Raw genomic sequence first — 13,135 nt, 5'->3', positions numbered from 1 at the left:
CCCAAGTGTCTGTTGATTCATTGGATCGTCATGAGATTTTGTGCCATTGGGGAAGCATGTAAACGCACTCTCAGAACTGAAGATAGTGACTTGGCAGCATATTCCCTGTTGCTCACTGTTAAGGAGGCTGGACCTTGGTCAACTGTGGACTTCTACAGAGGATTTCTTTTACTTGTGAGAAGTCTTGTGGCTCTATTTTTGTAGCACATTCATGTACTTTTTTCTAACCACTGTCCATGTGAGAATGCTTTTCTGAGAATGAGTTTACATTAGTAGCAAGAGCTACTGCTTTTGCCATTATTGCATTGTAACAGTAAAATATAAGGTGGTATGTTGTGTCTATAAAAAATAAGGAAATTTCTTTTTAAAAATGTACACAACACACTCTTCTCTTTCCCATACCTTCCCACTGATTTTCAAGGAATATGATAAAAAAATTAGAAAAGTATAATCCTCTAAGAATGAATGAAACTCTAAGGCTTATAATGTCTTTACTCAGCAACTACGGGCTGAATTAAATTCTTTTTTTTTGATAGATACTCAAACATATTTTATTTAAAAAACAATTAAAGCAAGTCCTGGATCTGTAACTACTGTCTTTAAAACAATGTTTCTAAGAAATAGCTCTCCAGAACTGTAATTTTAATTACGGCAATTTTAACAGTACATTTTAAGAGGTTTAAGATTTAAATAAAATTATAAAATCCTGATACTTTTGTTTACTGCTAGACCATATTCTTCCATTATTTTAAATTCTAAAAAGTAATAGGATTGTTGAAACCTAGAACATAACATATCATTGTTTTTTTATGTCCCCTAAGTATTCTCAAAATAGGGGCAAAAGCTTCAGTGTGAAACAAAATCTCTGTGAAACAAAATCTCTAAACTACTGAAGATAACTCAGAATAAAAATGAATTCTTCCTAAAGGACTCAAATTCTATCTACATAACCTCCATTTAATATTAGAAGCAGCAGCTGTGTGTAAGAGGAAAACCATATAATAGCTTATGCCATTTTTAACCATGTAAAATAAAATTTAAGTCACAAACACATTTTGAATGTATCTTTCAACCTCTACAGGACACAAGGCAATGCTGAAGTTACTTAACTTCTAATTTTAAAATAGCATTTAAATAAAGGTGATGTCAGCTATGAAGATAGACTTTCAAGAAAAGGCAGATTTATTATTTTATTCAAAGCAACAGTAGTTTTCCCTCTAAAGCCTTTTTTGTATTTATTCTATTAGTAAGTTATAATGCGTTCTACGTAGTTTATCTGAGCAGTTCTGAACCCACCCATAGTTGCCTCTCCTTACATCCATCTGATTGATTGTACCACTTCTGTAGCAAAGCCCAAGGTAGCTGCCCATATACAGGTTGTGTAGAGAATACTGTCCCTTGATTCAAGTATACTTTTGTATCTCAAAAGTTTTAGAAGTCCTCTCCAGCAACTTGTGTTTGAATTTAGTTACTAAAATCATTTCATTTGTGAAGCAGTAGTGTTTCAACCTGAAAGTATTATTGCTATAGTTATAATTATTGTCCAGTAACTCATCCCCTCCCACACTAGAAAGTAAATTTAAACAACTAATTTGTGAGATACAGATTGCTTTGAGTTAACTGCTTCAAGATAAAATCACCTTTTTTTGGGGGGGTGAGGTTTGGTCATTCAGGTCTGAATTAAAGCTAAGCTGATGACAATGTTCAATTTAAGTTTGTTTAATGCTGATGAAAGACATTCATACAAAGCATCCTCTTTTTTTTTTTCATAAAACCCCATTCTTTGGTGGAAGCTGGGGTTGTGGCTCAGTGGTAGAGTACTTGCCTAGCACAGGCAAGGCCCTGGGTTTAATCCTCAGCACCACATAAATAAATAGAGGTTAAAAAAAGCATTCTTATGTGAAGGATGCTAAATGTTTCTTCATATAAATTATCACTTTGAGGGGCTGGGGTTGCATGTGAGGCACTGGGTTTGATCCTCAGCACCACATATAAATATAAAGGTACTGTGTCCATCTACAACCAAAAAAAAAAGGTTTGTTTTTTTTTAAATTATCACTTTGATATACATGTTTTATAGTATGAGAGAACAGAAAGAACAATGTATCCGTTTTGCTACATTTTAATAGCAGATTTTAAGGGAGCAACATCAAACATCAGTAACATCAAACAAAAAGGTACTGAGTACTCCACAGGGTACAGAGTGCTGCCAAGCACCTTGGAAAGTTTACATGACATGGAGAAGATGAGGCCCTTCTCTTGAGAAGTTTACAGTCTGGAAATTTTGACTACTCGGAGTTTCAGTTGAGTGAACATTTTATTAAGGCAAATTCTTCATTTCCTAGAACTACTGTAGACTGAACTATTTTTGCACTTGTGAAATTAACCCAATCCAGATGAAAGAAAAGACTAAATTTGGTTGATAATTCTTTCAGGCTCATATAGTTTTATGAGTCTAGTAAACAAAACTGACCTAACAGACAACTGAAAAATTAAAGACTAGATCTCTTGAAGTGCAAGGGCTAAAACAACTGTTATTTGTTTTAAAAAGCAAACAGATGGTATGATTAGGGTTTACACTAGTTTAAAAATAGGCCAAGTATTGCATTCCCTTCATGCATTGTTCATTTAAAATAGTGAATATTAAAATACGTGGGTTCTACATGTAACCCACAAAAAAGCTCCTCACAAATCTTTATGTTCTGTGTATCAAATATGCACCTTGTGTACTATGAAAGTTTTATTTATGTCTCATCAAGTTAAAAGTAATGTAAATAGTGAAATTATAATAGGCTAATGACCTGCATATTTTTATATGAATGTCAATATATCTAAATAGGAAATAAATGGCAGTCATATCTACCTATATTAAAAAAATATATATCTTTCCAGATTTTTCATACTCATCACTTTATAAAGACAAGGTATGCAGGTTTTAAGGTTTCACAATCAGTTGTCAGAAAAACAGCAGTTGTTCCTAAAGTATCTCATTAGCATCTGACTCAATTTTTTAGATGACATGATTTAGAAGACGTAAACCCACCCCAAAATTTGTAATTATTCTGAGAGAGATGATTTTAATGTTAACCCTAGAATCATTAATGTTAACCCTAGAAACAATAGCAATGTGATGTAGAACAACTAATCAACATGACTAAAAATGTGCTCACTTTCAGAAAAACAATCTGGTCATCTGGAAAAAAAAATCACAGCTACAATCTGGGGAACACTCCCATATAGGATATTGATCTGATCAAGGCACACTATTTCTAAGTAGAACTATCAGATGAGGGTGAATTTAGGCCAGCTCTAAGGAACAGCCTATAAGACAGACCATAACTGATCCAATTTCCTTTCAAAGCAATCTGGTACTATCCTACCCACTTCAATTCAAAAGTTTGAAGTTAATTCAAATCAAAAGACCATATTGGAGCAAAAGTGAGCAAATGTGTAAATCCTAGCACATTCTTATTGCTGTATTAAGTTTGAAGATGAGCATACCTACCACAGCAGTATTGTTCCAGGAAGCAGGGTAGGAACAGTGGTAAATTAGGAAACAGACTATTAATTGCACAATTAAGAGGAAAGTAAAAACAAGTTTCAAAATCTACAATAAACCTGTATCCAAAGGAGTCATAACAATGAGGTGCTGGACTTTAGTTCTGTGGTACAGCTTTGCATTGGACTCACTGGCCTATAGGTACGGCTCACTTCCTGCCTCCTGAAGGATGAATATGCTACACAGAGCTATGATGGTTTCTACTGAGTGGTAAAATTCACAGAAATTAGGCATTACTCATGTCAGAATCATTCCTTGTGCAAAGTTTGATGTAGATGAAGATAAAGTGGTTTCTTGGTCAATAACTGCAATTTCTTTTAAAGTCAGTGGGTTTCTTGTATCTGTAACCACAATAGATTTAAAATACTTTGATGATTGATCTACTCCAATGTTACATTCTCGATAAGAGGGACTAAGAAGAAACATGAACTAGTAACCATTAGAAAAGTATGAATCCTATATGTATATCACTTACAGTTCTATTACAGTTGGCCCAGGTTTAATCTCATCCATCTCCATGAAAGCAAAACATTTGGTGCTGGTAAACCTTTTTGTAAGCTTGTAGTGTTTGAATTCAAAGAAGATAGCTGCACCTAAGGAATTAAAACAAACAACATAAGCCAGAGACCACACATTTCTTATGTGTCACCAGAAGCCTATGATTTTACAAAGTAACGTGTCAAACAGTCTGATGACACAACTGTTGATAACTCACTGTGGCTGTCACTCCAAGCTCTGGTACTAGCATGTCTGAGTGACATTTCTCCATATCATTTAATTCTACAAAGTACAACAAAATTGTATAGCAAGAATGTAAGTTATGTGCACAGGTAGAATCATAAACTACCAAAGAATATAAAATATTAAATACCACAAGAAAAACAGAAGTTACTTAAGTATCAGCAGTACCTATAAAAATGGTTTCAATAAGCACCTATATTAGATAGAATAGAAATTTAAGAGTTCCTTTAAAAAAAATTCTACCTTATATCATTTCTCTCCCTCCTGAAACAACCACGCCCAGATTGTCCTTTCCATATTCTTACAAACTAACTGCCAGTTATAGTATCTTTTTACCCAATGCATCTTATTGAAAGAAAAAAAATAATTTAACTGTTAGAAAGTAATCATTAGGTTCCTAAAAGGACTTAAGGTAATTATTAGGGAACCTGCTTCCTTAACTCTGTATTATGAGAAAAACTTCCCTATCAAATAATATTTAACCACATTATTACACAACTAGATAATGCAACTGCTAATTCTCATATTTTAAAAAAATTGATTTGACTTTAAGTCAATATTCATAACTATGTGACATAAGATCTTGTGTTAAGTACACTATGAACACAAACCCAGATAAGTACTGTGTCCTTAAGAAGTCAGTAACTGATAATTACAAACCTTTGGTTAATTTTTCAATATGCTTCTGGAGCTCAATGTCCACATTAAAATGAACATATGTATCTTCTTTTCTTGAAGCCACAGGAGTATCTTGCACAGGAGTTAAATCTATGCCATTCAGATCTGGAGAAAAGTTTCTGCTTATGAGCATTCACATATACAGACGGAAAATATAGAAACTGCAAAGGTTACAGTTCCTAAAGAGGCATGGAAAGAGCTGAGAGGAGATTCTCAGGTTAAGAGATTCCTATTTGGTGTGAGCAAGTATGTGACAGTTGTTGAAGTTCATGGGGTATGTGGAGAGAAATGAATATAGACTGGATAGGAGACCTCATGAAGGGGACAAGGAAGCCTTTACATGGCCAAGTGGACAAAACTTGATCTTCATAGTAAAGTGGTAAAAAGAACAAACATGTTTTTCTTAGGGAATAGCCCACTATATTTTTCTATGCAAAAAAAAAAATCTGGAGTATTTAATTTGCCACATGGAGCTCTGCCACCAATTTCTAACTTTGATCAAGTATGACTTATTTAGAAAAGCCTTTAAACCTAACCTTATCATAATTTCCCTGTTAAGAACCAAAAATGGATGAGAACAGCCAACAAAAAACCTTTTGTTAATGAATAATTTTTCATATATATAAATTCTGGTTATACTGTTTACAACATACCCTGAATTTACAACAACCAGATGGTACGTTATATATAGTTTTAATTTTCTGGTTTTTAAAATCTCAGTTTAGTCAAATGCAACATGGACTCATTTAATAACTCCTCAGTGTTTATGTGTTATTCATTTATGTGTCTCAAAAAGCTCAAAAACAATTTAGTACATTTAATAATTAAAAAATATTTACATAAAAATATTTCAGTTTAACATATGCAAAGGTAATTTAACATTTACAACATCATTAAATATTTTTGTGTTTTAAGTATACTTTCTGAATGAGTATGCAGTTTTACAAATGGCCTATGAAACAATGTAAATATTTTCCAGTATACTATATATTTGATAACTGGTAACATCGGAATTTAAAAGTGTACCAGTATTAGTGCTGTGGATTCTGTTCTTTAAATAAATGTTTTTCTTTGTGGTCAATTGATAAAAGTTCCTCCATTTAATTTCAGCACCAATCTGTTCCTTTGGTGCAAAACTATAGATTAAAATAAGCCGTTTGTACTAACTATAGTTATTTCTGTAAAATGGTATAATTTATTCCTTAATCACATCATCATCCCATGGGATTGCTTTCAGGGCATGGATGTTATGGACGCACCCTACTTCCCTGTCCCCTGATTTTCATCTGCCTCTGTAGGACTCACCTAAGTAGATACCTCAGTAGCACAGGAAGAAGAAGGGGTTGAAGCAGGAGAGATGGGAAAACAGGACATGGGGCTTTGTGGAGAGAAATGAATATAGACTGGGTAGGAGAAGGTGAGGGGTGCTATTGTTAATCTACATCCTGAAGGCTGTAGCTGCTTTTAAGGACAATGTGTATGTTTAGTCTGCACGTTAGATGGAATCTGAAGAGCAAAAATCTATACAAACTCAAAAGCAAAAGTGAGTGTATAAGTAGGAAATATTTTTTGTAAGTCTTTCGAACTATGTTCTGTTATGATCTCTTCTAGGATTTTGCCTCATTATAGAATGCATTAAAGTAAGTTGTCACATATACAAGATCATCCCCTGTCAAAAACTTTGTCCCATATGAGAAAAAACATAATGCAATTTGCCAGTTATTTACCCTTTACACTAACTGTAATATAGGGATCGATGCACTGTCCAGCGTCTTTCAGACCAATTTTCTCAATCCTGATAGTGAGTAATGTCATTCCCGGTTCTGATGGCAACCTTGGTAATAAAGTACCTGGCAACAGAGAAACCTCAATAAAAGTTAGCTCCACCAATAATGCAGAGTAAATACTTTGACAAACAGAAGATATAGCCTACCTCTTAGGAACTAGCTAGGCATTATGTATTTTTATTTCCAAAATTCATGAACATCTGATGTTATACTTTTTTAGAAAAATATTTAAATTTACACATAATATATCTGCATTTACCACCCATACAATCACCTTTAAGCAGAAATAATAATTTCTATAATAATAGTATATAGTATGTATAATAAAAGTATGTTAAAAACATCACTTGAGGAAGCCCAATGATACATAATAGTATAATATGCTCACATAATATTTATATTCAATATGTACTTCTATATTATATTCAGCATCTTAATATGAAGTGGTAGAACAAAGACAAGAAAAGCTTTTAAAATACTTGTTATACTGTTCTAAAGTCTGAGACATTTAATATCACAGTTGATCAATACATTCTTCTCTTTAGTTACTCCTAATAAAGAAAATAATTTACAATTTGATATTTATGTTTTAATTTAACTATATAGTCTAACTTCTATTCTTCATTCTATTTTGTATGATTTATTCCCTCAGAAATTAGTACTATACAGACTGACATATAAAATGGCCATTTGTATAACTGAACATTTTTTCCAAAACCAACTAAAATTTTTAAAACTAAAACCCACCAGAACAACATGACAACATTCACCCACCAAGAACATATGAAGGAAGAAATCAACTGCTCAGTATGTTCCCTTTTTTGAAACTACCAATAGAGAACAGATGCAAATAAGCTGATTTTAATCAAGTATGTATACAGAACCTCAAAATACACTTAAAAAAAGATTTTGGTTGATGTTTTTCAAGTTTCTATTCAACAATGTGTTATGCTACTTTTAATGATGAGTTATTTGAAATACATGAAGTAATCAACACACTACATTTGAAAATACACATTTGATTGATGGCAAATGTGGCTTGAGGAAATTTTGGGAGGTGATGGGAATGTTCTGAACTTGTATAGTGATGGCAGATGCAAAACTCTATAGAGGTGTCAAAAATCGATGAATTTTATACTTACAGAAGGGAAATGTTATGAAATGCAAATTGTACCTCAACAGTGCTGTTAAAAATGTATTACTTTCTAATTTAAACAAATATGAAGACAATACAGACAAATGCAATAATAGGAAGGCCTGGAGGCTGCATTCCACTGTTGCATTAACAAACCTAAATGGGCTCAGGCTGATATCATTAAATATATACATAATACCTTTTATGCATGTTCTTTGATTGACAAGTGAAGGTACTTTTAGAAGAGGGGCTTGTACCTGGACATCTGGGATGAACTTCAGAAAGTTAAGAAACACTTCTGAAATTTTATGAAAAATGTGAATATGTATACATTTATATTTATATATATACATACATATTCATATGTATGTATATCATATATGAATTTTTCTGCAGAAAAGTTCATTCTATTATGTAGTACATGGCTGTATAAATATGCTACAGTTTATGTACACATTCTTGTGTTGATAGACATTTGAATTACTTCAAGTGTTTGGATATAGTTAACAGGCTATTATAAATACTCTTCTAACATCTTCTAGTGCCCATAAGCACCCATTTCTGAAACAGGGGAATCACTAAGTCACCTGGCATGTTACCTCCATACCTACTATGTAATGACAATCCATTTCCCAAGGTGGTTGTGCCAACTTTTATTCCTAGCCCAAGTGCAGTAGTGTTCCCATTGCTCCACATCCTCACTAGGTACTGTTTTCTCAGATTCTTCATGTAAGCCAATTTTGGTATAAAGAGATCAATCATTTTAATTTGCATTCCTCTGAAGATTAATAAGGTTGAGCACCTTTTAGAATAAATCAAATGTATGATTTCCTCTTTTCTGAAGTGTGTTCAATTATTTTGCTCGATTTTCTATTGAGATGTCTATCTTATTGAGCTGTAGGAGGTCTCTATTATTTTGCTGGACAAATGTTTTACAAATAGCTTCTTAGTAGTTTTCCTTTATAAAGACTTTTTGTTGAAGTAGAGCATATACATTTTAAAATGCACAAATTGTTAGTACAGTTTGCTGAACTTCCACAAAGTGAATACACCTGTATAACTAGTATCAGATCTAGGAAAGATATGATCAGCCTCCTGGGAGTGTCCTTCCCCCCACCCTATCCAATTCACTCTTCCAAAAGATATTATTATATTACTGCTAGTAATATTCAAATTTCTTAATATCTTCCTTTACAATCAGTGCTTTTTATGTCATATTTAAGAAAACTTACCCCACTCCAAAATCATAAAGGTATTATCTTGAAAGCATAGTTTTGCCATTCACACTTAATTCTATATGTCACATAGAATTATTGACTATGGTGTATAGTAGGAGCTTTAATTTCATTCAATTTCACATAAATACTCAATTGTCTCAGCACTACTCATTAAAAAGACTGACATTTTCCACCACTGATCTGCAGTCCCACCTCAATCATAAATCATGTGGCAATCACTTTCTGAGTTTTCTATTCTGTCTTACCGGACTGTTTATCCTCTTACCACTAATACAGTATCTTAATTCTATAGCTGTATAAAAGGTCCAGGAACTGCAATAAAAATTCAGATGAGTTTCAGAAAGAGTCTATCTTTATAAACTGCTTCTTCTAATTTATGAACTAGTATATATCTTTACATTTTAAAAATCATAACAATTATTTAATAGAATTTTATTTGACCTAAAAGCCTTCAGAAATAAAGACCTACAGATCCAGGGAAAACTCCTGTTTTTTTGTTTATGTTCCATGAAGAATGTATGGCCATGTAGAAATGACTGGAAAAGGGGGTGTGAGCTAATGGTAAAAGGCTGCCAGGGTCCCAGCAAGCCCTGTCTGGTCAGATTCTTCTTGGCCTCTCTGTATAGCTTTCTTTCCTTCTGGACCTAAGGCAGGTCCTGTCTGGAATGAGGGTTTGTAAGGGAGGGGTAAGGGAGGGTAGGGGGACAGTAAGGGAATAGCAGGGAGGGAAGGAAAGAGAAAGAGAAAGAGAGAAAGAGTGCTTTCTAGGTTTTATGACTGGCTTTGGGAGAAAAGGGTGAATGGACAGGAGGGCAGGAGGAGAGCAGAGGCTTTGCTGCTGAGGTTGCTTTTGGGATTCCAATCTCCTTCAGTTAGAAGTTCTCAGCAGGCAAAAACCTCACCCTTTGGGCTATCATATTCTGATCTGACCCTACCCACCTTCCCCCTCTCTCTCTCCCTCCTCCTCCCTTTCTCCTTTTAAGAAGGGAATGTGTAGATCTTTCCATCTTCTAAGATCTTCTTTGATTTCTCTCTTTAGGGTTCTGTAGTTTTCATTGTATAGATCTTTGACTTCTTTCATTGATTCTCAAGTATCATTTTTTTGAGGTTATTGTGAATGGAGTAGTTTTCCTCATTTCCTTCTCAGAGGCTTTGTCACTGATATACAGAAATACCTTTCATTTATGGGTATTGATTTATATCCTGCTCCTTTGCTGGATTCATTTACTATTTCTGGAAAGATCGACCTTGCTCTTGGATAGGCAGAATTAATATTATCAAAATGACCATACTACCAAAAGTGCTATATAGATTTAATGCAATTCCAATCAAAATCTCAATGGCATTCCTCATAGAAATAGAAAAAGCAATCATGAAATTCATCTGGAAAAATAAGAGACCAAGAATAGCTAAAGAAATCCTTAGCAGGAAGAGTGAAGCAGGGAGTATTGCTATATGAGACCTTAAACTATACTACACAGAAATAGTAACAAAAACAGCATGGTTTCAGCACTAAAACAGACTGGTAGGCCAATGGTACAGAATAGAGGACACAGAGACTAACCCACAAAATTACAATCATCTTATTTTAGACAAAGGTGCCAAAAACATGCACTGGAGAAAAGATAGCATTTTCAACAAATGGTGCTGGGAAAACTGGAAATCCATATGCAACAAAATGAAATTAAACTCATAACTCTCACCATGCACAAAAACTTAACTCAAAATGGATCAAGGACCTAGGAATTAAGCCAGAGACTCTTCGTCTAATAGAAGAAAAAAGTAGGCCCTAAACTTCATCATGTGGGTTAGACCACAACTTCCTTAATAAGACCCCTATGGCACAAGAATTAAAACCAGGAATCAATAAATGGGATGGATTCAAACTAAAAAGTTTTTTTGTCAGCAAAAGAAAACAATCCGTGAGGTGAACAGAGAGCCTACATCCTGGGAGAAAATTTTTACCCCTCACACATCAGATAGAGCACTAATCTCTAGGGTATAGAAAGAACTCAAAAGCTAAGCACTGAAAAAACAAGTAACCCAATCAAAAAATGGGCCAAGGACTTGAACAAACACTTCTCAGAAGAGGATATACAATCAATCAACAAATATATGAAAAAATTTTCAACATCTCTAGCAATCAGAGAAATGCAAATCAAAACTAAGATACAACTCCAGTCAGAATGGCAGCTATTATGAAGACAAACAACAATAAGTATTGGAGAGGATGTGGGGAAAAAGGCACACTCATACATTGCTGGTGGGACTGCAAATTGGTGCAGCCAATCTGGAAAGCAGTATGGAGATTCTTTGAAAATCTGGGAATGGAACCACCATTTGACCAAGCTATTCCTCTCCTTGGACTATACCCAAAGGACTTAAAAACAACATACTACAGGGACACAGCCACATCAATGTTTATAGCAGCACAATTCACAATAGCTAAACTGTGGAGCCAACCTACATGCCCTTAAGTGGATGAATGGATTTTAAAAAATGTGGCATATACACACTATGAACGTTTTTAAAAGAGAATAAAATCATGGCATTTGCAGGTAAATGGATGTTATTGGAGAAGATAATGCTAAGTGAAGTTAGTCAATCCCCCAAAAACAAATGCCAAATGTTTTCTCTGATATAAGGAGGCTGACTCATAATAGGGTAGGGAGGAGGAACATGAGATGAATAGATGGATTCTAGATAGGGAAGAGGGGAGTGAGGGAAAGAAAGGAGGCAGGGGATTAGCCTCCTAATGAATGTGATGGACATCATTATCCAAAGAACATGTCTGAAGACACAAATTGGGTGTCAACCTACTTTATATAGAGAGATACGAAAAATTGTGGTATATATGTGTAATAAGAATTGTAATGCAAAAAAAACCAAGTACATGAATAACGTGAATTGGCGTGAACATACTTTATACAAAGATAAAAAAAATTGTGCTCTATATGTGTAATAAGAATTGTCCATTGTCGTGTATTAAAAAAAAATAAAATCAATAAAAGAAAAAGAAGGGAATGGGGAGTGAGTAGGGAAAAACTGTGGAATGAACCCAAACTAACTTTCCAATGCACATATGTGAATATACAATAATGAAACTCATCATTTTGAATATCTATAAGATACTAATTTTAAAAAATGTAAATAAATAGATCAGTAAAGTGGATGAAAGGGAACAGTGGGAGGGAGGATGAGGAGGGTGAAGGGACTGAATTGGAGCAAATTATATTCCATGCATTTATAATTAGTCCAAATGAATCTAATGTCAAGAATAACTATTATGAACAAATGAAAAAAAGAATAATGACTTCACTGTTTTTATAAAATGCATTCTCATAAACAATTCAATTGAGAGAAATGAAAAAAAGTAAAAGAGAATGTATAATTCAACATCTCACAAACCATAACAATTATTAAGTCACTCTTCCATCTTTTTCTCTAATTTCAAGATGGCTCCAGTTTCATTTTCTTTTGATATTCTTTTATTTTTTCAACAAAGGTTTATTTTCTACATAAAATTCTTATATTTCTTTTGTTGAATTTATAATAAGGTCCTTGATATTATTTAATACTACTATAAATATTATAATAGTTCATTTTCTAAGCAACTATTACTTGTTTGAGATAGAATTGATTTGTCTGTACAGATTTTATATCCAGGAACCGCATTATCTTATTAATGAGTTATGAATAGGTTTTTGCATATATTCTCTATATATTCATAAATATGCAAATAAAGAACATCCCCCCTTTTATATTTCATTTTCTTGTCCTAGTGCAGTAGCTAGGGCTTCCAAAACAATGCTGATGAAAAGAAGTAATAGATAATCTTGTTTTGTTCAAATTCATCATTAAATGATTTTGGGCTGTAAATGTCATGTAGCCATGTTTTCTCAAGTTAAGGATGTTTTTCTGTTCTTTGCCAAGAATTGTTTAAAATCAAGGCTGTATTTCAAATTTAACTGAAAACTTTTTCTGCATTGTTGACAAC

The 13,135-nt window shown here is 33.6% G+C and overlaps 1 protein-coding gene across 1 annotated transcript; it reads right to left on the bottom strand.

Moving 5' to 3' along the window:
- Positions 1-4,015: 4,015 nt before the first annotated feature.
- Positions 4,016-6,915, bottom strand: LOC144372598 (axin interactor, dorsalization-associated protein-like). The gene is made up of 3 exons (XM_078035942.1): positions 6,706-6,915; positions 4,961-5,083; positions 4,016-4,152 (listed from the first exon to the last, which is right to left on the bottom strand). The coding sequence occupies exons 1-3, from the start codon at positions 6,791-6,793 to the stop codon at positions 4,031-4,033; spliced, it is 333 nt and encodes a 110-aa protein (XP_077892068.1). The 5' UTR covers positions 6,794-6,915; the 3' UTR covers positions 4,016-4,030.
- Between the last annotated feature and the right edge of the window lie 6,220 nt (positions 6,916-13,135).

This window comes from Ictidomys tridecemlineatus, unplaced genomic scaffold (genome assembly GCF_052094955.1).
Source record: "Ictidomys tridecemlineatus isolate mIctTri1 unplaced genomic scaffold, mIctTri1.hap1 Scaffold_1368, whole genome shotgun sequence".
In the NCBI taxonomy this organism is placed as follows: Eukaryota; Metazoa; Chordata; class Mammalia; order Rodentia; family Sciuridae; genus Ictidomys; species Ictidomys tridecemlineatus.
The sequence above is the reverse complement of the archived record's forward strand: the minus strand, read 5'-3'. Positions and strand labels throughout refer to the sequence as shown.